Consider the following 26,694-nt stretch of genomic DNA (forward strand, 5'->3'; position numbering starts at 1 on the left):
AGCAGTCATAACACATACCTGCCCTCAGTCTGTTTGCTGGGGATGCAAGTGGCACAGAACTGCAAGGCACTCTGTATTCCCTTCAGAGGCTTTCAATGGTGGATGGGGTCAGCACCCATATCTAGATGCCTGCCCCCAGACGATCTGCTGGGGCTGATGCACTGATTGGCAGGGCACTCTTTGCACTGCAATTATAAGGGTCACCTGTTGGGGCTGCAAACTGCTGTGTGTGGTTATCTTCCCCTCTCAACAGGACAGGAGTCACTTTGGAGTGGCACCAGTTGCTGCCATGACAGTTTTCAGAATAAGATGTGACAGGAGCTGCTCTAGAGGTATTCCTGAACAGTAGGATTGGTTGGATGGGGAAGATCTTCAGGAGAATGCAGGGACAGGGGGCATGGTGTCAGCAAGGTATGTGGAGAGTGTGCTGGTTCTCATAAGCATCAGACTATGTTAGTTAGGGTGGGGTGGGGTGGTAGAAATGGCACCTGTAAGCTCTTTTGTTCTTAGAGAAGTCCCTTCTCCCTCCAGCACACATTCTAAGATTAGTAGATAAACCTCCTTCCTGTGAACCCCAGATACTTTTTAAACTGCTGTGTATATGCTGTATCTTGGTGGGACTGTTTGTATCTTTAAGGGTGGAGGCTCAGTTTCCTATTGTATTCTGGCTCTTCCACAGTTAAGCCTACTGATTTTGAGTACCCAGAGTTAACCTCTTAGTTGTGAAAACTCACAAAGTTAAACACCTCTGTTTTTCAAAGCCCAATGTTATGGGGACTCATCATACCAGGGTAGGTCCCCCATTTCTGTGGTGCCTGGTATGGGGTCTGATCCTTTCCCTTCTTTGTGCTTGTGGTCTCCTTCCCATTTGTTATAAGTCTTCTCAGGAGTTTGGTTCCCAACCACATTTCTGTCTCTCCTACTCTTTTCCATGTGGTCTTCTCTCTACAATTAACTACAGAAAATCTATTGTGCCAGTCTTCAGGTCATTTTGAGTTGGTTGCAGAGATGTGGTTATCATCTAGGTGTGTCAGTGGGACAAGGTGATCTTAGGATCCTCCCCTCCTACTTTGACACCTTCTCCTAAAATCCTACATGTGTTACTTTTCAATTATCAAATCACTTATCAAATTAGAAATTTAATTTATTTTAACAAGAGATAAAAGTTCACAGGTTGTGGAGCTACTGTTCTAAGAATAAAGACATTTTTATTATAATAGATCCAAAAGTGAAACTTGAGGTATATCAAAGAACAATTTTTATAAGATAAATATGTTATGGCTGTTAAATAAAAGTATGAGAAGCCATATTTATCACAATTACCTTTCTAGATTTAAGTAAGCTACATTCACAATTTCACAATTTTTATTAAGTCAATAAAACAAAATCTACAATTCCCACCAACAAAAAATAAGAAAACTGTACTTCATAGATTTTTTTAATCTGTAATAATCTCCCCTATGGCTTCTCAGGACATTCCAATATAATCAAATAATTTTACCCTTTAAGTAGAAAGAACAAAGCATCAATTATAAGCAAAATAGAAGATTACCACATTGAAGTCACACCATACAGTCAAGTACTAAAAAAGTTAAATAGGTTTAACCCAATGTATGAATGCTGCAATACTGAATCCATCTATGGCCCTCCATCTTGTTCATATCCTTGTAACAACCTCCATTGGGTCTATGTGTTCTAGGCCCCTTGGAGGTCAAAGCTCTGACCAGAATGTGGGAAGATTTGTACTGATCTTCCTTAAAGTTGTTTAGTACTAGTCAGTACAGATAACAGTTTCTTCCCTTCCTTCCCCTCTGGGGCACAGATGGCACTAGGACATCTGTTAAATGTTAAACCCTTTGACCTCACTACAATGCCCTCTGCACACCCCCTCACTCTATAAAATCTGTGGATTAAGATCTAGACTTTTTGGAGAATAGCTCTGTAGTGCCTGGATCATCATTTGCCCAATACCCTGTCAGTAAGTTACCCTGAATAAAACTGTGTGAATGGTATGAACCGGTTTGCTTTATTTTTCAGTCTCAAAGTGCCTTCTCAGTTTAGAGGATACTTTAGTGACTTTCCTTCACCTTCAAACACCCAAACTTAGCAAAAGGGTAATTTCTCATTTCATTAAACAGTGAAAATAATCTTCATTTATACCCATTCTCATTTATGGTAGGAAACATCACATATGACTGGTGAATACTTAGCAAACAAAGAGTCTCCATAATTGCACTCTGAATGCCTTCATGACTTACAATGAAAATATCTTCTAAATGTATCTTGTCTTCAATAGAACTTCAAAAAATACGGGAATTCTTTAATGGATAAATCATGAAGTAAGAAAAAATACCTTATTTACTTTACCTAGATTACTTGCTAAAATATAACTTGGTTGCCTCTCCAATTTGGAGACTGTTATATCAGAAAATTGCAGGCACATGTTAATTTGTTTTAGTTGGGTATAAAATACAGACATTCTTGGGGAGATGGCTAGTAGTTCAGCTGGTCATCATATGCTTTTCCCTGAAGATGCTGGCCTTTCAGACGCTACTCTTCTTTATAATTTTATGATTTTTTTGTCCCTTCAATCCCCTATATTGGACTCCCAACTTCCATTGGACTAGAAGTTATTTTCAGGTTTTGGCAACACATTTTAATCTAACTTTTTAATTTTTACTTAATTTCTTCCAGTTACTGAAGAGCTGTTTAAGATAAAAGATGAATTCATTTAACCAGGATTTAATAGTGGTTTTAACTTGAGTTGGCTCAATTTTGTTTTCTATGTTGTTATTTTTTGCTGATTGGTTTCAAAACACTTTTTTCTTTTGAAAATCCTGGCCTCTCAACAATACTATGGAAAATATAAATGATATTAAGACCATGGAAGTTAGTATCCTTAAACTTTTTTTTAACATTTATTCATTTCTGAGCGAGAGAGATAGAGCATGTGTGGGAGGAGAAGACAGAGAAGGAGACAAAGAATCCAAAGCAGGCTCCAGACTCTGAGCTGTGAGCACAGAGCCCAACACAGAGCTTGAACTCAAAGACCACAAGATCATGACCTGAGTTGAAGTCAAATGCTTACCAACTGAGCCACCCAGGTGCCCCAATCTCGTTTTCAAAATGCAGCCTAATAAGTTTGAGTAGAAATAAAGAGAATGATTAAATATGTGATTATATTTCATTTCAAGGTATGCAAGGTTAAATTTCTCTGAAAGTCTTAACAGTGATATTTAGCAAAGAGAAAATTTCAAAAATGAGCAAATTTAATTTCTTTGATTTAATGTTACAGATTTTTTCTAGTTATATAAGAAAATTATCAAAGAAATTTATTAATCTAAAAATTTTAAATAAAAGTCATTAGATTGCTAGGTAAAAATCACAATAATAATCTAAATTTAAAAGCTGCTATACAGATTAAAAGTCAACTACATTTCTGCTTGAATAAGCAAAGACAAACAAAAACTTAAAACACAAAAAATAGCACTCTCCATTATAGGACACTAAATAAGGTGTTTTTTGGTTACATATATACTAAGTAAACATGTTTTCCTTGCTTTTTTTTTAAGTTTGAGCTGATATTATTTCACCTGTAAAAATTTATTTACTTTTTACTTTTTTATTATATGAAATTTATTGTCAAATTAGTTTCCATACAACACCCAGTGCTCATCCCAAAAGATGCCCTCTTCAATGCCCATCACCTGCCCTCCCCTCCCTCCCACCCCCATCAACCCTCAGTTTCTTTTCAGTTTTTAAGAGTCTCTTATGCTTTGGCTCTCTCTCCCAATCTAAACTCTTTTTTTCTTTTTTTTTTCCTTCCCCTCCCCCATGGGTTTCTGTTAAGTTTCTCAGGATCCACATAAGAGTGAAAACATATGGTATCTGTCTTTCTCTGTATGGCTTATTTCACTTAGCATCACACTCTCCAGTTCCATCCACATTGCTACAAAGGGCCATATTTCATTCTTTCTCATTGCCACATAGTACTCCATTGTGTATATGAACCACAATTTCTTTATCCATTCATCAGTTGATGGACATTTAGACTCTTTCCATAATTTGGTGCTGTTGAGATTGCTGCTATAAACATTGGGGTACAAGTGCCCCTATGCATCAGCACTCCTGTATCCCTTGGGTAAATTCCTAGCAGTGCTACTGGTAGGTCTATTTTTAATTTTTTGAGGAACCTCCACACTGTTTTCCAGAGCGGCTGCAGCAGTTTGCATTCCCACCAACAGTCCAAGAGGATTCCCGTTTCTCCACATCCTCTCCAGCATCTATACTCTCCTGATTTGTTCATTTTGGCCACTCTGACTGGCATGAGGTGATATCTGAGTGTGGTTTTGACTTGTATTTCCCTGATGAGGAGCGAAGTTGAGCATCTTTTCATGTGCCTGTTGGCCGTCTGGATGTCTTCTTTAGAGAAGTGTCTATTCATGTTTTCTGCCCATTTCTTCACTGGATTATTTGTTTTTTGGGTGTGGAGTTTGGTGAGTTCTTTATAGATTTTGGATACTAGCCCTTTGTCCGATATGTCATTTGCAAATATCTTTTCCCATTCCGTTGGTTGCCTTTTAGTTTTGTTGATTGTTTCCTTTGCTGTGCAGAAGCTTTTTATCTTCATGAGGTCCCAAGAGTTCATTTTTGCTTTTAATTCCCTTGCCTTTGGGGATGTGTCAAGTAAGAAATTCCTGCGGCTGAGGTCAGAGAGGTCTTTTCCTGCTTTCTCCTCTAGGGTTTTGATGGTTTCCTGTCTCACATTCATATCCTTTATCCATTTTGAGCTTATTTTTCTAAATGGTGTGAGAAAGAGGTCTAGTTTCAACCTTCTGCATGTTGCTGTCCAGTTCTCCCAGCACCATTTGTTAAAGAGACTGTCTTTTTTTCCATTGGATGTTCTTTCCTGCTTTGTCAAAGATGAGTTGGCCATACTTTTGTGGGTCTAATTCTGGGGTCTCTATTCTATTCCATTGGTCTATGTGTCTGTTTTTGTGTCAATACCATGCTGTCTTGATGATTACAGCTTTGTAGTAGAGGCTAAAGTCTGGGATTGTGATGCCTCCTGCTTTGGTCTTCTTCTTCAAAATTACTTTGGATATTCGGGGTCTTTTGTGGTTCCATACGAATTTTAAGATTGCTTGTTCTAGCTTTGAGAAGAATGCTGGTGCAATTTTGATTGGGATTGCATTGAACATGTAGATAGCATTGGGTATTATTGACATTTTAACAATATTTATTCTTCCAATCCATGAGCACAGAATGTTTTTCCATTTCTTTATGTCTTCTTCAATTTCCTTCATAAGCTTTCTATAGTTTTCAGCATACAGATCTTTTACATCTTTGGTTAGGTTTATTCCTAGGTATTTTATGCTTCTTGGTGCAATTGTGAAAGGAATCAGTTTCTTTATTTGTCTTTCTGTTGCTTCATTATTAGTGTATAAGAATGCAACTGATTTCTGTACATTGATTTTGTGTCCTGCGACTTTGCTGAATTCATGTATCAGTTCTAGCAGACTTTTGGTGGAATCTATCGGGTTTTCCATGCATAATATCATGTCTTCTGCAAAAAGTGAAAGCTTGACATCATCATTGAAAATTTTGATGCCTTTGATTTTCTTTTGTTTGATTGCTGATGCTAGCACTTCCAACACTATGTTAAACAACAGTGGTGAGGGTGGACATTCCTGTCATGTTCCTGATCTCAGGGGGAAAGCTCTCAGTTTTTCCCCACCGAGGATGATATTAGCTGTGGGATTTTGATAAACGGCTTTGATGATGTTTAAGTATGTTCCTTCTATCCCGACTTTCTCGAGGGTTTTTATTAAGAAAGGATGATGAATTTTATCAAATGCTTTTTCTGCATCGATTGACAGGATTATATGGTTCTCATTTTCCTTTTTTTAATGTGATGTATCACATTGATTGATTTGCGAATGTTGAACCAGCCTTGCAGCCCAGGAATGAATCCCTCTTGATCATGGTGCATAATTCTTTTTATATGCTGTTGAATTCAATTTGCTAGTATCTTGTTGGGAATTTTTACATCCATATTCATGAGGGATATTGACCTGTGTTTCTCTTTTTTTTGCTGGGTTTCTGTCTGGTTTAGGAATCAAAGTAATGCTGGTTTCGTAGAATGAGTCTGGAAGTTTTCTTCCCTTTCTAGTATTTGGAACAGCTTGAAAAGAATAGGTATTGTCTCTGCTTTAATGTCTGGTAGAATTCCCCAGGGAAGCCATCTGGTCCTGGACTTTTATTTGTTGGCAGATTTTTGATAATTGATTCCATTTGGTCGCTGGTTATGGGTCTGTTCAAGTTTTGTATTTCTTCCTGTTTGTGTTTTGGAAATGCATGGGTACTTAGGAATATGTCCATTTCTTCCAGGTTGTCCAGTTTGTTGGCATATAAATTTTCATAGTATTCCCTGATAATTGCTTGTATTTCTGAGGGATTGGTTATCATAATTCCATTTTCATTCATGATTTTATCTATTTGGGTCATCTCCATTTTCTTTTTGAGAAGCCTGGCTAAAGGTTTATCAATTTTGTTTATTTTTTCAAAAAACCAACTCTGGGTTTCATTGATCTGCTCTACAGTTATTTAGATTCTATCTTGTTTATTTCTGTTCTGATCTTTAATATTTTCTTCTCCTGCTGGGTTTGGCCTGTCTTTGGTGTTCTGCTTCTATTTCCTTTTGGTGTGCTGCTAGATTTTGAATTTGGGATTTTTCTTGTTTCTTGAGATAGGCCTGGATTACAATGTATTTTCCTCTCAGGACTGCCTTCACTGCATCCCAAAGGATTTGGATTGTTGTCTTTTCATTTTCATTTGTTTCCATGTATTTTTTAATTTCTTCTCTAAATGCCTGGTTGCCCCATTCATTCATTAGTAGGGTGTTCTTTCACCTCCATGGTTTTGGAGGTTTTCCAGGCTTTTTCCTGTAGTTGATTTCAATCTTCATAGCATTGTGGTCTGAAAGCATTCATGGTATGATCTCAATCCTTTTATACATATGAAGGGCTGTTTTGTGACCCAGTATGTGATCTATCTTGTAGAATGTTCCATGTGCCCTTGAGAAGAAAGTATATTCTGTTGCTTTGGGATGCAGAGTTCTAAATATATATGTCAAGTCCATCTGATCCAATGTGTCATTCAGGGCCCTTGTTTCTTTATTGATCCTGTTTCTAGATGATCTATCCCTTGTTGTAAGTGGAGTATTCAAGTCCCCTGCAATTACCACATTCTTATCAGTAAGGTTGCTTATGTTTGTGTTAATTGTTTTATATATTTGTGGGCTTCCGTATTTGGTGCATAGTCATTTATAATTGTTAGCTCTTCCTGATGGATAGATCCTATAATTATTATATAATGCCCTTTTTCATCTCTTGTTACATACTGCCTTTAACATAAAGTCTAGTTTGTCTGCTATAAGTATGGCTACTACAGCTTTCTTTTGACTTTCATTAGCATGATAGATAGTTCTCCATCCCCTCACTGTCAATCTGAAGGTGTCCTCAGGTCTAAAATGAGTCTCTTGTAGACAGCAAATAGATGGGTCTTGTTTTTTTATCCATTCTGATACCCTGTGTCTTTTGGTTGGAGCATTTAGTCTATTTACATTCAGTGTTATTATAGAAAGATATGGGTTTATAGTCATTATGATGTCTATTGGTTTCCTCCTTGTAGTAATGTCTCTGGTACTTTATGGTCCTTGCAACATTTCACTCATATTATCCCCCTTAGGATCTCTTGTAGGGCTGGTTTAGTGGTGATAAATTCCTTCATTTTTTGTTTGGGAAAACCTTTATCTCTCCTTCTATTCTGAATGACAGACTTGCTGGATAAAGGATTCTCGGCTGCATTTTTTTTTCTATTCATCACATTGAAGATTGCTTGCCATTCCTTTCTAGCCTGCCAAGTTTCAGTAGATAGAAACATCACTAGTCTTATTGGTCTCCCTTTATATGTAAGAGCCTGTTTATCCCTAGCTGCTTTCAGAATTTTCTCTTTACCCTTGTATTTTGCCAGTTTCTCTATGCTATATAATGCAGAAGGTCTATTCAAATTACATCTGAAAGGAGTTCTCTGTTCCTCTTGGATTTCAATGCCTTTTTCCTTCCCCAGATCAGGGAAGTTCTCAGCTATGATTTTTCAAGTATGCCTTCAGCCCCTTTCTCTCTCTCTTCCTCTTCTGGAATTCCTATTATACAGATATTGTTGCGCTTGATTTCATCACTTAGTTCTCTAATTCTCCCCTCATTTTCCTAGATTTTTTCTTTCTCTTTTTCTCAGCTTCCTCTTTTTCCATAATTTTATCTTCTAACTCACCTATTCTCTCCTCTGCCTCTTCAATCCGAGCTGTGGTTGCCTCCATTTTGTTTTGCACCTCATTTATAACATGTTTTAGCTTCTCATGACTGTTTCTTAGTCCCTTGATCTCTGTAGCAAGAGATTCTCTGCTGTCCTGTATACTTTTTTCAAGCCCAGCAATTAATTTTATGACTATTATTCTAAATTCTTGTTCTATTATATTGCTTAAATCATTTTTGATCAATTCTTTAGCTGTCACTATCTCCTGGAGTAGCTTTTGAGGAGAATTCTTCTGTTTTGTCATTTTGGATAGTCCCTGGAGTGGTGCAGAACTGCAGGACACTTCCCCTGTGCTGTCTGGAATAACTTGTTTTGGTGGGCGAGGCTGCAGTCAGCCCCAATGTCTGTCCCCAGCCCACCGCTGGGGCCACAGTCAGACTAGTGTGTACTTTATCTTCCCCTCTCCCAGGGACAGGACTCACTGTGGAGTGGTGTGGCCCCTGTCTGGGCTACTTGCACAGTGCCAGGCTTGTGGTGCTGCTTTGATGGGATGTGGCGTATTAGCGGGAGTGGATCCGCAAGGTGCAGAGGAGTAGGAAGGGCATGCTTAGATTGCTTTGCCGTTGGTGGTCTCCTGTGGGAGGGGAGGGAGGCAGGCAGACCTGTCGTAGGGATGGATCCACAGAAGCACAGCACTGGGTGTTTGCGAGGTGCAAGCAAGTTTGGTAACGGGGGCTGGTTCCCTTTGGGATTTTGGCTGGGGGATGGGCGAGGGAGATGGCGCTGGCGAGGGCCTTTGTTCCCTACCAAACTGAGCTCTGTCCTCCGGGGCTCAACAACTCTCCCTCCCGTTGTCCTCTAGCCCTCCCGCTCTGGGAGCAGAGCTGTTGACTTATAACATTCCAGATGTTAAGTCCCGCCTGCTGTCAGAACTCAAGGAGTCTGGGCCCTCCGTTTTGCAAAGCCAGACTAGGGGGCTCTGCTTTGCTTTGCTGATGGGCTGCCCCTCTGCCCCAGCTCCCTCCCACCAGTCCGTGTAGCGCACACCACCTCTCCACCCTTCCTACCCTTTTCCATAGGCCTCTTGTCTATGCTTGGCTCCGGAGAGTCCGTTCTGCTAGTCTTCTGGCAGTTTTCTGGGTTATTTAGGCAGATGTGAGTGGAATCTATGTGATCAGCAGGGACAGTGGGCCCAGCGTCCTCCTACACCATCTTCTCCCCTCAGATTTAAGTCACTAATATTTTAAATAGCTCACATTTTAAATAAGATTTAAAATCTTGCCTCAAATCTTCACACAAAAACCAACATTGCGACTTAACTTTTTTAAACATTCTGGAATAAATGGAGAACATAACAGAGCAGAAGCTACAAAGGGAAGTGAATTCAATCTCTAAATGAAACATGCATGCAAACAGAAACGTCCATCATTACAGAGTTAAGAGTTATTACTCAGCCATCAAAAATAACAAAATCTTGCCATTTACAATTATGTGAATGGAGCTACAATGTACTTATGCTTAGTGAAATAAGTTAATCAGAGAAAGACAAATACCATATGATTTCATTCATATGTGCAGTTTAAGAAACAAAACAGATGAACACATGGGAAGGGAAAAAAAGAGAAGAGATGGAAATAAATTGTAAGAGACTCTTAATGACAGAGAACAAAGTGAGAGTTGACAGAAGGTGTAGGGTGGGAGTTGGGCTGGATGGGTGATGGGTATTAGGGATGGCACTTGCGGTGATGAGCACTGGTTGTTGTATGTAAGTGATGAATCACTGACTTCTACTCCTGAAGCCAGTATTGCACTGTATGTTGACTAACTAAAATTTAAATTAAAAAGTTAACCACATTTTGCTAATTTATGATGTCATATTATAGTAGGAAAATAGTATTCATAAAATAAAAATGTGTATATATTTATATATAAATAAATATATTTAATTCATACACATATTCATACCAATCAAGATAAAATCCAACTTCTTTACTTGTTCCATGGAAGCAACACCTGTACCAACAGAACCTGTTTGACCCTGTGGTAGTTCTATATTGAGATCAAGGCCACAATTTAAAAGTTATTAGCATAAATTAATGTTAATATAGGCATTTTCTTCTTTATCTTATTATGATAAGCAATAAAATAGGCTCATTGCAAATTTGAATATTCCACCTAACATTGTACCTTAACTTAAATAAAAAAAGAAAACTGATTCAATTTTATAAATGTAAACAGCACTCAAACATCTTCTGAATGTCCACCTTAGGATAAATGAATTTATAAATTATAAAGCATTTTTCTTAAGCCCTAATGGTATCCCATGTGGATGATAATCTTACGATAAAAAAGCCAACAAAGAGGATAATGATCTGGTCATTTGAATAAAAGACAAACACAATAGTCATTCAATGTATTTAATTTACTGGAGATTACTATATATCTCCTACTGTGAAGGAAAATTAATATACCTAAAAAAGATAAAACAGGCTAGACAAATATAGCTTCAGGTTTCATACCTAACATCTGAACTATCTTCAAGTTAGTTGGAATCATTAATTGCATCTACCTATAGAACTGAGGTTTAGACAAGTTAAGTACACTTGTCCAAGATTGCTCTAATGATAGAATCTGAACCCAGGTTTGTCTGCCTCCAAGGCCCATGATTTTAATCTCTATTATACTCCTCCTCCAGGATATAAACTAGCCTTTCTGTCTGTATCTGGACCACTGTATGCAAAACAATTTGAAAACACTACTGAAAATAGAGTAACTTTAGCAGTCATTAGGAGATTATTATTTAAAAGATAAAGATATGCTATGCTAAATTTTGTTGAGGGAATCACAAAGAAACAAAATTTGGATACTTACACATCTTTAAGGATGGGCATTAGTATTTTGACCTCAGTGGTCTACCTGTTTCTACTGTTCCAGTCACCACCCATTATGGATCTATCTCATCTCTCTTAATTTTGACCTCCCATCCCTAAGGAACATTTGACAATGTCTGGAGACATTTTATACTGCCAATACTGCTACTTTTATCTTGTGGGTAGAGAACAGTGATGCTACCAAACATCCTACAAATTCACAGAACATTTAGCCCAAAATGTCAATAGTGTTGAGGTTGAGAAATCCTTCTCTAAATCTTATCAAAAAGTTGTCTGTTAAACTTGGTTTTCCACTGAAGGTCAGGAAAGCTATAATGTGGCAATGTCCCTTTTACAATACCTCTCTTGCTGTATTTTCAAGCCCAATCTTCTTATTTAGTCTTTGGTAGGAACAGAAACAAGTCCTTAGCCTCATACTACTAACATGGAGTCTTCTGATACTCAATACCTTGGTATCTTTTATAATACTTAACAAAAGTCACCATTACTGCTACTTGCCTGTCAGTATGTGGGCTACATCAGAATACTAACAAAGCCAAATACTGTACTACCTAACCCCCAGCTCTGTTCTCAAATACTGAAAACCTGATTTACTAACCTGTGTTTTAATTTTACTAAAGATTCATTAGTGATATAAGGAGCTGATGAACTTAATTGTTCATATTAATCAGGCATTAGACACTAGAATAATATTCATCAATTAAATTTTCTACCTGTCTTCAAATCTTCTCTTCCCAGGAGAAAATAATAGGGTATATAAACTATATTTCAATCTATTACACTATCTTTGATGATAAAGTATAAAATTTAGTATCACCCAGTTTTACTCTATGTGTTTGAAAAATGTATTTTTGTTATTTAATACAATGTTTTCTTGAAGTAAATAACATACCAGAGAATAATGATATAACATGACTTCTATAGCATAGATATTATGATCAACTTATTCCCCTCAAACATGAAGGACCTGAAATAAACATCCTGTTAACACAAACTCTATTTCTAATAGCAGTACCAGAAAGGGTGTCATTTACATTTTTAAAAAAGACCATCTGCAATGATGTAATGTTGACATCTTTTGAACCCCTTGAATATTTTGCACATATTTCTCAGATTTCAGGACTCAAACTGGGCTTAAAACTTAATGGCCCAATCACAGCAAAATTGTTTTGGAAGATCTAGTTTAAAAAATCCAAACATTTGATACATGTTGAACACAGAAGATACTGAAGGTATTGAGGAAATGTTTAAAAACTCCTGCCCTCCTCAGTCACCTTCCTCCATTTCTTATCAACAACTAAATGAATGCATCTCCAGAGATTGTTAAGAAGATATTAGGATGATCTAAGCAGAGCCACATTTTATGAGCATGGCAAAATGTTGGATGACTGCTTCAAAGGATGTTCCAACAATAAATTATAGGGTAAAAAATCTAACTCTATTTCTCATAAAGACAAATATCTTTATCTGCATTATATAATTTTAGACCCAAAGATATTAAATCAACATTATCCAAAAGCACTCGAATAATTTCTTACCCAGCTTCATCTGCCATTTTTGAAGCAGCATAGCCACTTGGTTCTGGAATAAGAAAATTAGAACTTGTATTTTAATGGTATCACATTTTACATGGTTTTTATGATTTTGCTTTAAAAAAAGAACTGCAAATGACAAAAATTCATTTTTACCACTGAGTAGTATTCCATTATACACACACACACACACACACACACACACACATGCATGCACGCACACACATCTTCTTTATCCATTCATCAGTTGATGGACACTTGGACTCTTTCCATAATTTGGCTTTTGTTGATAGCACTGCTTTGCAACAATGTAGATGGAACTAGAGGGTATTTGGATAAGCAAAAGAAATCAGAGAAAGACAGATTACATATGATTTCACTCATATGTGGAATCTGAGAAATTCAACAAATGAACAGGGGAAGGGAAGGAAAAATAAGATAAAAACAGAGAGGGAATCAAACTATAAGAGACTCTTAAATGCAGAGAACTGAGGATTGTGGGGGTGGGGGTGGGTTAAATGGATGATGGGCTTTAAGGAGGGCACTTTTAGGGATGAGCACTGGGTATCACATATAAAAGATGAATCACTGGGTTCTACTCCTGAAGCCAAGACTATACTGTATGTCAACTAAGTTGAAAAGGAAGGGACCGGGAGAGGAGCAGGAGGCGGAGCAGAAGCAGCAGCAGCAGAAGAAGCAGCAGTAGCAGAAGAAACAGCAGCAGAAGCAGAAGAAATACCAGAAACAGAAGCAGCAGCAGCAGAAGAAGAAGGAGCAGAAGGAGCATGAGAAGCAGCAGAAGCAGAACAAGCAGCAGCAACAGCAAGAGCAGAACCAGCAGAAGAAACATCAGAAGCAGCAGCAGCAGAAGGAGCAGGATAAGGAGCATGAGAAGCAGCAGCAACAGCAGAAGCAGCAGAAGCAGCAGCAGCAGGAGGATCAGGAGGGGCAGGAGCAGGAGAACCAGCAGCAGCAACAGTAAAAGCAGCAGGAGTGGAAGAAGCAACAGAAGCAGAAATGGAAGAAGCACTAGAAGCTGAAGCTGAGCAGCAGAAGAAGCAGAAGCAGCAGCAGCAGCCGCAGAACTAGTCTACAATTTTTTTAATGTTTGTTTATTTCTGAGAAGAGAGACAGAGCCTGAGTGAGGGAGGGGCAGAGAGAGAGGGGCAGAGAGACAAAGAATCTGAAGCAGGTTCCAGGCTCTGACCTGTCAGCACAGAGCCCAAAGAGGGGCTTGAACCCACAAACCGTGAGATCATGATTTGAGCCAAAGTCAGACGCTTAACCAACTGAGCCACTCAGTGACCTGGTCTACAATTTCTAAAAGAAAGTTTTAAAAAAAATATTTTTTTACCACCAGAGGGAGCTAAATTACTTCAGAAAATAATTTAGTTCTCTCAATAATGTTAAAATTATAAAGCCTTCAACTATGAGGTTATGTGAAAAATATCAGCAATGATGTTCACTTATAATTTTAATCTGAGTAATGTAGCTCTCTTTAATGCATGGAATCAGTTTCTTAAGCTCTGTTCTAGCCCAGTTTACCTTTTTTTCTTTTTTCAAGTTTTTATTTAAATTCAAGTTAGTTAACATAGTATATTACCTTCAAGTGAAGAATTTAGCTATTCAGCACCTACATAAAACAGCCAGCATTCATCACAACAAATGCCCTCCCCCGTACTAACCAGCACCGATTTAGAGCATGAAACTGCCCACCTCTCCTCCAGTAACCCTCAGTTTGTTCTCAATAGTTGAGAATCCACTTTCTGGTCTGTCACTCTTATTTTTATTTCCCCCTATCTTCATCTGTTTTGTTTCTAAATACTACAAATGAGTGAAATCATACAGTATTTGTCTATGTCTGACATTTCACTTAGCATGACACTCCCTAGCTACATCCACAATATTGCAAACCACAAGATTTTATCGTTTTTTTTTTTTATGGTTGAGTAATATTCCATTGTATATATACCACATCTTTATCCATTCATCAGTTGATGAGCATTTGGACTCCTTCCATAATTTGGCTAGGGTTGATAATGCTGCTCTAAATATCTGGGTGCATGTATCACTTTGAATCAGTACTTTTGTATCTCCTGGGTAAATACCTAGTAGTGCAATTGCTAGGTTGTAGGGTAGTTCTAACTTTTTGAGGAAACTTCATACTGTTTTTCAGAGTGGCTTCACTATTTTGCATCCCAGGAACAGTGTAAGAGGGTTCCCTTTTCTCTGCATCCTTGCCAACCTCTGTTGTTTCCTGGTTGTTAATTTTAGCCATTCTGACAGGTGTGAGGTGATATCTCATTGTAGCTTTGATTTGCATTTTCCTAATGATGAGTGATGTTGAGTATCTTTTCATGTGTCTGTTAGCCATCTGTGACATTCCTTTGAAGAAATGTCTATACATGTCTTCAGCCTATTTATTAACTATATTATTTGTTTTCTGGGTGTTGGGTTTTACAAGTTTTTGTATCAGATATGTCAATGTCAAATATCTTCTCACATTCCAAAGACTGCCTTATAGTTTTGTTCATTGTTTCCTTTGATATGCTGAAGCTGTTCATCTTGATGAAGTTCAAATAGTTTATTTTTTCTTTTGGTTCCTTTGCCTCAGGAGATCTATCTAGTAAGAACTTGCTACAGCCAATGTCATACAGGTTACTGGCTGTGTTCTCCTCTAGGGTTTTGATGATTTCCCTGCCTCATATTTAAGTAATTCATCCATTTTGAATTTATTTTTGCATATGGTGAGAGAAAGTGGTCCAGTTTCATTCTTTTCCATGTTATTGTCCAGTTTTCCCAAGACCATTTGTTAAAGAAACTCTTTTCCCGGGGCACCTGGGTGGCTCAGTCAGTTGAGCATCTGACTTTGGCTCAGGTCATGATCTTGCAGTTCATGAGTTCAAGTCCCATGTTGGGCTCTGTTGCTGACAGCTCAGAGCCTGGAGCCTGCTTTGGATTCTGTGTCCCCCTCTCTCTCTGCCCCACCCCTGCGTGTGCTCTATTTAAAAATGAATAAACAAAGGAGGCCTGGGAAGATGGCAGCATAGGAGGACGCTGGGCTCACCGCGCATCCTGCTGATCATTTACATTCCACCTACACCTGCCTAAATAACCCAGAAAACCGCCAGAGGATTAGCAGAACGGAGTCTCCAGAGCCAAGTGCAGACGAGAGGCCCACGGAAGAGGGTAGGAAGGGCGGCGAGGCGGTGCGCGCTCCACGGACTGGTGGGAGGGAGCCGGGGTGGAGGGGCGGCTTGCCGGCCAAGCAGAGCCCCCGAGTCTGGCTGGCAAAGGTGGAGGGGCCTGATGGACTGTGTTCCGACAGCAAGCGCGACTTAGCATCTGGGAGGTCATAAGTTAACAGCTCTGCTCAGAAAGCGGGAAGGCTGCAGGACAAAGGGAGGGAGAGCTGCTGAGCCCCCGGACGACAGGCTCAGCTTGGCGGGGAACAAAGGCGCTCGCCAGCGCCATCTCCCCCGCCCATCCCCCAGCCAAAATCCCAAAGGGAACCAGTTCCTGCCAGGGAACTTGCTCGCTCCGCGCAAACACCCAACTCTGTGCTCCTGCGGAGCCAAACCTCCAGCAGCGGATCTGACTCCCTCCCGCTGCCACAGGGCCCCTCCTGAAGTGGATCACCTAAGGAGAAGCGAGCTAAGCCTGCCCCTCCTGCCCCCGTGCACCTTGCCTACCCACCCCAGCTAATACACCAGATCCCCAGCACCACAAGCCTGGCAGTGTGCAAGTAGCCCAGATGGGCCATGCCAACCCACAGGGAATCCCGCCCCTAGGAGAGGGGAAGAGAAGGCACACACCAGTCTGAATGTGGCCCCAGCGGTGGGCTGGGGGCAGACAACAGGTCTGACTGCGGCCCCGCCCACCAACTCCAGTTATACACCACAGCACAGGGGAAGTGCCCTGCAGGCCCGCACCACTCCAGGGACTATCCAAAATGACCAAACTGAAGAATTCCCCTCAGAAGAATCTCCAGGAAATAACAACAGCTAATGAACTGATCAAACAGGATTTAAATAATATAACAGAAAGTGAATTTAGAATAATAGTCATAAAATTAATCGCTGGGCTTGAAAACAGTATACAGGACAGCAGAGAATCTCTTGCCACAGAGATCAAGGGACTAAGGAACAGTCACGAGGAGCTGAAAAGTGCTTTAAACGAAATGCAAAACAAAATGGAAACCACGACGGCTCGAAATGAAGAGGCAGAGGAGAGAATAGGTGAACTAGAAGATAAAGTTATGGAAAAAGAGGAAGCTGAGAAAAAGAGAGATAAAAAAATCCAGGAGTATGAGGGGAAAATTAGAGAACTAAGTGATACACTAAAAAGAAATAATATACGCATAATTGGTATCCCAGAGGAGGAAGAGAGAGGGAAAGGTGCTGAAGGGGTACTTGAAGAAATTATAGCTGAGAACTTCCCTGAACTGGGGAAGGAAAAAGGCATTGAAATCCAAGAGGAACAGAGAACTCCCTTCAGACGTAACTTGAATCGATCTTCTGCACGACATATCGTAGTAAAACTGGCAAAATACAAGGATAAAGAGAAAATTCTAAAAGGAGCAAGGGGTAAACGTGCCCTAACATATAAAGGGAGACCTATAAGACTCGTGACTGATCTCTTTTGAAACTTGGCAGGCCAGAAAGGCTTGGCACGATATCTTCAGTGTGCTAAACAGAAAAAATATGCAGCCGAGAATCCTTTATCCAGCAAGTCTGTCATTTAGAATAGAAGGAGAGATAAAGGTCTTCCCAAACAAACAAAAACTGAAGGAATTTGTCACCATGAAACCAGCCCTACAAGAAATCCTAAGGGGGATCCTGTGAGACAAAGTACCAGAGACATTGCTACAAGCATAAAACATACAGACATCACAATGACTCTAAACCTGTATCTTTCTATAATAACACTGAATGTAAATGGATTAAATGCGCCAAACAAAAGACATAGGGTATCAGAATGGATAAAAAAACAAGACCCATCTATTTGCTGTCTACAAGAGACTCATTTTAGACTTGAGGACACCTTTAGATTGAGAGTGAGGGGATGGAGAACTATTTATCATGCTACTGGAAGCCAAAAGAAAGCTGGAGTAGCCATACTTATATCAGACAAACTAGACTTTAAATTAAAGGCTGTAACAAGAAATGAAGAAGGGCATTATATAATAATTACAGGGTCTATCCATCAGGAAGAGCTAACAATTATAAATGTCTATGCGCCGAATACTGGAGCCCCCAAATATATAAAACAATTACTCATAAACATAAGCAACCTTATCGATAAGAATGTGGTAATTGCCGGGGACTTTAACACCCCACTTACAGAAATGGATAGATCATCTAGACACACGGTCAATAAAGAAACAAGGGCCCTGAATGATACATTGGATCAGATGGACTTGACAGATATATTTAGAACTCTGCATCCCAAAGCAACAGAATATACTTTCTTCTCGAGTGCACATGGAACATTCTCCAAGATAGATCACATGCTGGGTCACAAAACAGCCCTTCATAAATATACAACAATTGAAATCATACCATGCATACTTTCAGACCACAATGCTATGAAGCTTGAAATCAACCACAGGAAAAAGTCTGGAAAACCTCCAAAAGCATGGAGGTTAAAGAACACCCTACTAACGAATGAGTGGGTCAACCAGGCAATTAGAGAAGAAATTAAAAAATATATGGAAACAAACGAAAATGAAAATACAACAATCCAAACGCTTTGGGACGCAGCGAAGGCAGTCCTGAGAGGAAAATACATTGCGATCCAGGCCTATCTCAAGAAACAAGAAAAATCCCAAATACAAAATCTAACAGCACACCTAAAGGAAATAGAAGCAGAACAGCAAAGGCAGCCTAAACCCAGCAGAAGAAGAGAAATCATAAAGATCAGAGCAGAAATAAACAATATAGAATCTAAAAAAACGGTAGAGCAGATCAACGAAACCAAGAGTTCATTTTTTGAAAAAATAAACAAAATTGACAAACCTCTAGCCAGGCTTCTCAAAAGGAAAAGGGAGATGACCCAAATAGATAAAATCATGAATGAAAATGGAATTATTACAACCAATCCCTCAGAGGTGCAAACAATTATCAGGGAACACTATGAAAAATTATATGCCAACAAATTGGACAACCTGGAAGAAATGGACAAATTCCTAAACACCCACACTCTTCCAAAACTCAATCAGGAGGAAATAGAAAGCTTGAACAGACCCATAACCAGCGAAGAAATTGAATCGGTTATCAAAAATCTCCCAACAAATAAGAGTCCAGCACCAGATGGCTTCCCAGGGGAGTTCTACCAGACGTTTAAAGCAGAGATAATACCTATCCTTCTCAAGCTATTCCAAGAAATAGAAAGGGAAGGAAAACTTCCAGACTCATACTATGAAGCCAGTATTACTTTGATTCCTAAACCAGACAGAGACCCAGTAAAAAAAGAGAACTACAGGCCAATATCCCTGATGAATATGGATGCAAAAATTCTCAATAAGATACTAGCAAATCGAATTCAACGGCATATAAAAAGAATTATACATCATGATCAAGTGGGATTCATTCCTGGGATGCAGGGCTGGTTCAACATTCGCAAATCAATCAACGTGATACATCACATTAACAAAAAAAAAGAAAAGAACCATATGATCCTGTCAATCAATGCAGAAAAGGCCTTTGACAAAATCCAGCACCCTTTCTTAATAAAAACCCTTGAGAAAGTCGGGATAGAAGGAACATACTTAAAGATCATCAAAGCCATTTATGAAAAGCCCACAGCTAACATCATCCTCAATGGGGAAAAACTGAGAGCTTTTTCCCTGAGATCAGGAACACGACAGGGATGCCCACTCTCACCGCTGTTGTTTAACATAGTGCTGGAAGTGCTAGCATCAGCAATCAGACAACAAAAGGAAATCAAAGGCATCAAAATTGGCAAAGATGAAGTCAAGCTTTCGCTTTTTGCAGATGACATGATATTATACATGGAAAATCCGATAGACTCCACCAAAAGTCTGCTAGAACTGATACATGAATTCAGCAACGTTGCAGGATACAAAATCAATGTACAGAAATCAGTTGCATTCTTATACACTAATAATGAAGCAACAGAAAGACAAATAAAGAAACTGATCCCATTCACAATTGCACCAAGAAGCATAAAATACCTAGGAATAAATCTAACCAAAGATGTAAAAGATCTGTATGCTGAAAACTATAGAAAGCTTATGAAGGTAATTGAAGAAGATATAAAGAAATGGAAAGACATTCCCTGCTCACGGATTGGAAGAATAAATATTGTCAAAATTTCAATACTACCCAAAGCTATCTACACATTCAATGCAATCCCAATCAAAATTGCACCAGCATTCTTCTTGAAACTAGAACAAGCCATCCTAAAATTCATATGGAACCACAAAAGGCCCCGAATAGCCAAAGCAATTTTGAAGAAGAAGACCAAAGCAGGAGGCATCACAATCCCAGACTTTAGCCTCTACTACAAAGCTGTCATCATCAAGACAGCATGGTATTGGCACAAAAACAGACACACAGACCAATGGAATAGAATAGAAACCCCAGAACTAGACCCACAAACGTATGGCCAACTCATCTTTGACCAAGCAGGAAAGAACATCCAATGGAAAAAAGACAGTCTCTTTCACAAATGGTGCTGGGAGAACTGGACAGCAACGTGCAGAAGGTTGAAACTAGACCACTTTCTCACACCATTCACAAAAATAAACTCAAAATGGATAAAGGACCTGAATGTGAGACAGGAAACCATCAAAACCTTAGAGGAGAAAGCAGGAAAAGACCTCTCTGACCTCAGCCGTAGCAATCTCTTACTCCACACATCCCCAAAGGCAAGGGAATTAAAAGCAAAAGTGTATTTACTGGGACCTTATGAAGATAAAAAGCTTCTGCACAGCAAAGGAAACAACCAACAAAACTAAAAACTAGCCCGGACAAAGGGCTAGTATCCAAAATCTATAAAGAGCTCACCAAACTCCACACCCGAAAAACAAATAACCCAGTGAAGAATTGGGCAGAAAACATGAATAGACACTTCTCTAAAGAAGACATCCAGATGGCCAACAGGCACATGAAAAGATGTTCAACGTCGCTCCTTATCAGGGAAATACAAATCAAAACCACACTCAGATATCACCTCACGCCAGTCAGAGTGGCCAAAATGAAGAAATCAGGAGACTATAGATGCTGGAGAGGATGTGGAAAAATGGGAATCCTCTTGCAGTGTTGGTGCGAATGCAAATTGGTGCAGCCGCTCTGGAAAGCAGTGTGGAGGTTCCTCAGAAAATTAAAAATAGACCTACCCTATGACCCAGCAATAGCACTGCTAGGAATTTATCCAAGGGATACAGGAGTACTGATGCCTAGGGGCACTTGTACCCCAATGTTTATAGCAGCACTCTCAACAATAGCCAAATTATGGAAAGAGCCTAAATGTCCATCAACTGATGAATGGATAAAGAAATTGTGGTTTATATACACAATGGAATACTACGTGGCAATGAGAAAAAATGAAATATGGCGTTTTGTAGCAACGTGGATGGAACTGGAGAGTGTGATGCTAAGTGAAATAAGCCATACAGTGAAAGACAGATACCATATGGTTTCACTCTTATGTGGATCCTGAGAAACTTAACAGAAACCCATGGCGGAGGGGAAGGAAAAAAAAAAAAAAAAAGAGGTTAGAGTGGGAGAGAGCCAAAGCATAAGAGACTGTTAAAAACTGAGAACAAACTGAGGGTTGATGGGGGTTGGGAGGGAGGGGAGGGTGGGTGATGGGTATTGAGGAGGGCACCTTTTGGGATGAGCACTGGGTGTTGTATGGAAACCAATTTGACAATAAATTTCATATATTAAAAAAATAAAAAAAATAAAAATGAATAAACATAAAAAAATTAAAAAAAAGAAACTCTTCTCCCCATTGGATATTTTTTCCTTTGCTGAAGATTAGTTCACCATAAATTTGTGGGTCCATTTCTAGGTTTTCTATTCGTTTCCATTGATCTATGTCTGGTTTTTTTTCCAGTACCATACTGTCTTGATCACTACAGCTTTGTAATATAACTTGATGTCCACATTTGAGATGCCTCCAGCTTCTCTTTTCTTTTTCAAAAATGTGTTGGCTGTTTGGCATCTTTTGTGGTTCCATACAAATGTCAATATTGTTTGTTCTAGCTCTGTGAAAACTGCCGGTGGTATTTTCATAGGGATTGCAATAAATGTGTTGACTGCTTTGGATAGTATAAACATTTTAACAATATTTTTCCAATCCATGGGCATGGAATGTCTTTCCATTTCTTTGTTTCCTCTTCAATTTGTATCATCAGTGTTTTAGTTTCCACAGTAGAGATCTTTTACCTCTTTGGATGATTCCTCAGCATCTTATGGTTTTTAGTGCAATTGTAGATGGTATTGATTCCTTGATTTCTCTTTTTGCTGCTTCATTATTGGCATAGAGAAATGCAACAGATTTCTGTACATTGACTTTATATCCTGATACTTTACTGAATTCATGTATCAGTTTGAGCAACTTTTTGGTGGTCTTTTGGGTTTTCTATATAGATGATTTCATGTCATATGCAATAAGTAAAAGTTTGATTTCTTCCTTTATTTGGATACCTTTTTGTTGTCTGATTGCTGAGGCTAGGACTTCTAATACTGTCATACATAATTGTGGTGAGAGTGGACATCCCTGTGTTGTTCCTGACCATAGAGGAAAAGGTCTGAGTTTTTCCTCATTGAGGATATTAGCTCTGAGCTTTTCGTATATGGCCTTTATGACACTGAGGTATGTCTCATCTTTCCCAACTTTTTTGGGTTTTTATCAAGAATGAGTGTTGTACTTTGTCAAATGCATTTTTTGCATCTATTGTATAGTTCATATCCTTTCTTTTATTAATGTGGTACATCTCACGGATTGATTTGTGAATATTGAAACACCTTGCAGCCCAAGAATAATTCCACTTGATCATGGTGAATGATTCTTTTAATGTACTGCTGGATTTGATTTGCTAGTATCTTATTGAGAACTTGCATCCGTGTTCATCAGGGATATTGTCCCATAATGCTTTTTTAGTGGAGTCTTTGGTTTTGAAATAAGGGTAATACTGGCTTCATAGAACCAGTTTTGAAGTTTTCCTTCTATTTCTTTTCTTTTCTTTCTTTCTTTTTTTTTTTTTTTTTGGAGTAATTTGAGAAGAATATGTATTAACTCTTCCTTAAATGTTTGGTAGAATTCCTCTGTGTAGCCATCTGGCCCTGGGCTTTTGTTTGTTGGGCAATTTTTGATTACTGATTTAATTTCTTTGTAGGCTATTGGTCTCTTCAAATTTTCTATTTCTTCCTGTTTCAGTTTTGGTAGCTTATATGTTTCTAGGAATTTATCCATTTCTTCTAGGTTGTCTGTTCTGGTTGCATATAATTTTTCATAACATTCTCTTATAATTGTATTTCTGTGGTTTTGGTTATTTCTCCCATCTCATTTGTAACTTTACTTACTTGGGTCCTTTCTGTTTCTTTTTGATAAATGTGGCTGTGGGTTTGTCATTAATATTTTAAAAGAACCAACTGTTGGTTTCATTGATCTCTTCTGTTTTTTAGCGTCTATGTCATTTATTTCTGCTCTAATTTTATTATTTCACTTCTGCTGTCTTTAGGCCTCATTTGTCATTCTTTTTCTAGCTCCTTTAGGTGTGAGGTTGAGAATTTTCTTGCTACTTGACATAGGCCTGTATTACTATATACTTTCCTCTTATTACCATTTTATTACATCCCAAAGGTTTGGACCATTGTGTTTTCATTTCCATTTGCTTCCATTTTTATAAATCTTCTTTAATTTACTGATTAGTCCATTCTTTAGTAGTATGTTGTTTATCTTCCATGTATTTGTGGTCTTTCCAAAATTTTTTAATGGTTTACTTCAAATTTCATAGAGTTGTGAGCAGAAAATATGTATGGTATTACCTCAAACTTTTGTATTTGTTGAGGCCTGATTTATGAGCTAGTATGTGATATATTCTGGAGAATGTCCCATGTGCACTTGAAAAGAATGTGTATTCTGCTGCTTTAGGATGAAATATTCTGAATATATTTGTTAAGTCCATCTGGTCCAGAGTATCACTGAAAGCTTTTGTTTTCTTGATTTTATCCTTAGATGATCTATGTAAGTGGGGTGTTAAAGTCCCCTACTATTATTGTATTTTTATCAATGAGTACCTTTATGTTTGTTATTGTTTTATATATTTGGGTGTTTCGTGCTGGGGGCACAAACATTTACAATTGTTAGATCTTCTTGCTAGATAGTCCCCTTTATTATGATACAGTACCCTTCATCTCTTCTCACAGTGTTTGGTTTAAAATCTCATTTGTCTGATAAAAGTATACCTACTCTATTTGCATGGTAAATAGTTCTCCATCCCCTCACTTTCAATATGCAGATATCTTTAGGTCTAAAGTGAGTCTCTTGTAGGCAGCAAATAGATGGGTCTTGTTTTTCTATCCATTCTGACACCCAAAGTCTTTCTATTGGAGCATTTAGTCCATTTACATTCAGAGTTATTATGGATAGGAATGTATTTATTGCCATTTTATTACTTGTTTTGTCATTGTTTCTGAAAATTCTCTCTGTTCCTTTCTAGTCTTTTGTCATTTTTGATCTTTCCTTCCCATTCAAAGAGGACCCTTTAATATTTCTTGCAGGGCTGGTTTAGTGTTCATGAACTTCTTTAGTATTTGTTTATCTGGGAAATGCTTCATCTCTCCTTCTATTCTGAATGATGGCCTAGCTGGATAAAGTAACATTGGCTGCAGATTTTCCCCCATTCAACACATTGGATATATCATGCCACTCACTCCTAGCTTGTCAAGTTTCTGTAGGAGATTTGCTGTTAACCTAAGGGGTCTTCCCCTGTATGTTAGGGACTTCCTCTATCTTGCTGTTAGGAATTTTTTATCACTATATATTGCAAACTTAATTGCAATATGTGTTTGTGTTGGTCTGCATTTGTTGATTTTTATGGGAGTTCTTTGTGCCTCCTGGATTTGGATGTCTGTTTCCTTTCCCATATTAGGTAAGTTGTAAGCTATTATTTTAACAACTAAACCTTTTGCCCCCTTAGTTCTCTTTTCTTCTTCTGAGACTCCTATGATATGAATGTTATTACATTTTATGGAGTCACTGAGTTTTCTAAGTTTACTCTCATGATCCATCACTCTTTTTTCTCCCTTTTGTTCATCCTCATTATTTTCTATAATTCTATATTCTATATCACTTTTTAAAAATATTTTTGAGAGAGAGAGAATGAATGAATGAATGAATGAATGAGAATGACTAGTGGAGGGGCACAGAGAGAGGGAGACACAGAATCTGAAGCACGCTTCAGGCTCCAAGCTGTCAGCACAGAGCCTGATATGGGGCTTGAACTCATGAACCACGAGATCATGACATGAGCTGAAGTCGGACGCTTAACTAACCGAGCCACCCAGGCACCCTTCTTTCTTGTATACCACTTATTCATTTTTTCTGCTTCTTCCATCCTTGTGGTCATTACATTCACACGGTTTTGAATCTCAGATTGAACATTTTGCATTTCTGCCTGTTTTTTTTTTTTTTTTTTTTTTTACTTCTTTCATCTCTACAGTTAGGGTCTTTCTGATGTCTTCCATTCTTTTCTCAAGCCCAGAAAGTATCTTTATGATTGTTGCTTTAAATTATACATGAACCATATTACTTGCCTGTTTTGATTAAATCTCTGGCTGTGACCTTTTCTTGTTTTTGGGGGGGATGAATTCTTCCACCTCAGCATTTTGTCTATGTCCCTGACTTCTTCTGTGTTAGAAAAGCCTGTTATGTTTCCTGCTCCTGTGAGGAAGGTATTTAGAAGAAGAGGTCACTGGGGCACCTGGGTGGCTCAGTTGGTTAAGTGGCCGACTTCGGCTCAGGTCATGATTTCACAGTCCGTGAGTTCGAGCCCCGCGTCGGGCTCTGTGCTGACAGCTCGGAGCCCGGAGCCTGTTTCCGATTCTGTGTCTCCCTCTCTCTGCCCCTCCCCCATTCATGCTCTATCTCTCTCTGTCTCAAAAATAAATAAACGTTAAAAAAAAAATTTAGAAGAGGTCAGGTCATATAATGTCCAGGGCCTGGCATTTCAGCATGTGTCTGTGGTATGTGCTGTGTGCAAACTGATGCTGTGTTTCAGGTGTCCTATCCCTCAAGCCAGTTGTCTGTAGAGGCTCTTCCTGCCTACAGTGGACAGCATTTACACCTTGGCCAGAGTGTGATGAGTGTTAACTAGGTGTGCTCTGGTCAGCTTGATAAATGAGACTTGATGTTATTTCCACTAGAACTGAAGCACTGCAGAAATGTACATTAAGTAGGCTGTATTGTATGAGAGTGAGAGGATTGTGCTGGTCTTCTGGGGAAGATGCCTGTTCTGTTCATCCTTAGGAACATCTGCCTAAGAAAAGCAGTATCAGCAGACTGCAGGTGGCAGGACTTGGTGTAAGCAGGTTAGGCTGCGATTTTACAGTGCTTTGCTGTTTACTGAAATTGGTTTGTGCTGAGGAAGTGGGAAAGGGAAATGGCATCAGCCAGCTACTTTACCCGCAGAGATGGGAATCTGTGCTCGCTGCTCTCAGGGAAGCCCTCCCAGAAGAGTGAATAATTTTCCTTTGTGTATCCTGTGTTTTTCAATTGCTGTTTTCACACTGTCTCCAGGTTGCTTGCCTACCTAGTGCAGCATAGTGCGCTAGGGCTTTGGGCTCTATCATAGCCAAGCTTGCTGACTTTCAAAATGGCAAACTTAAGGGACCTGGTGTTCCAGAAACCTGTGCTGATCTTCTTGGAGAGGGTTTAGCCATGCTGGGAGTGATACAGGTTAGATCCAGAAGGGCAGACAT

The 26,694-nt window shown here is 38.9% G+C and overlaps 1 protein-coding gene across 1 annotated transcript in view; it reads right to left on the reverse strand.

The window, feature by feature from the left end:
• Positions 1-12,582: 12,582 nt before the first annotated feature.
• Positions 12,583-26,694, reverse strand: part of LOC122235355 (charged multivesicular body protein 1b-2-like) — a gene marked incomplete at its 5' end in the record, with an annotated part of 29,020 nt that continues 14,908 nt past the window's right edge. Inside the window, one exon of the mRNA XM_042974409.1 lies at positions 12,583-12,788. Within this exon, the coding sequence (XP_042830343.1) occupies positions 12,752-12,788 (37 nt within the window). The remainder of the gene's footprint in view (positions 12,789-26,694) is intronic.

This window comes from Panthera tigris, chromosome X, assembly GCF_018350195.1.
Source record: "Panthera tigris isolate Pti1 chromosome X, P.tigris_Pti1_mat1.1, whole genome shotgun sequence".
NCBI classification, from domain to species: Eukaryota; Metazoa; Chordata; class Mammalia; order Carnivora; family Felidae; genus Panthera; species Panthera tigris.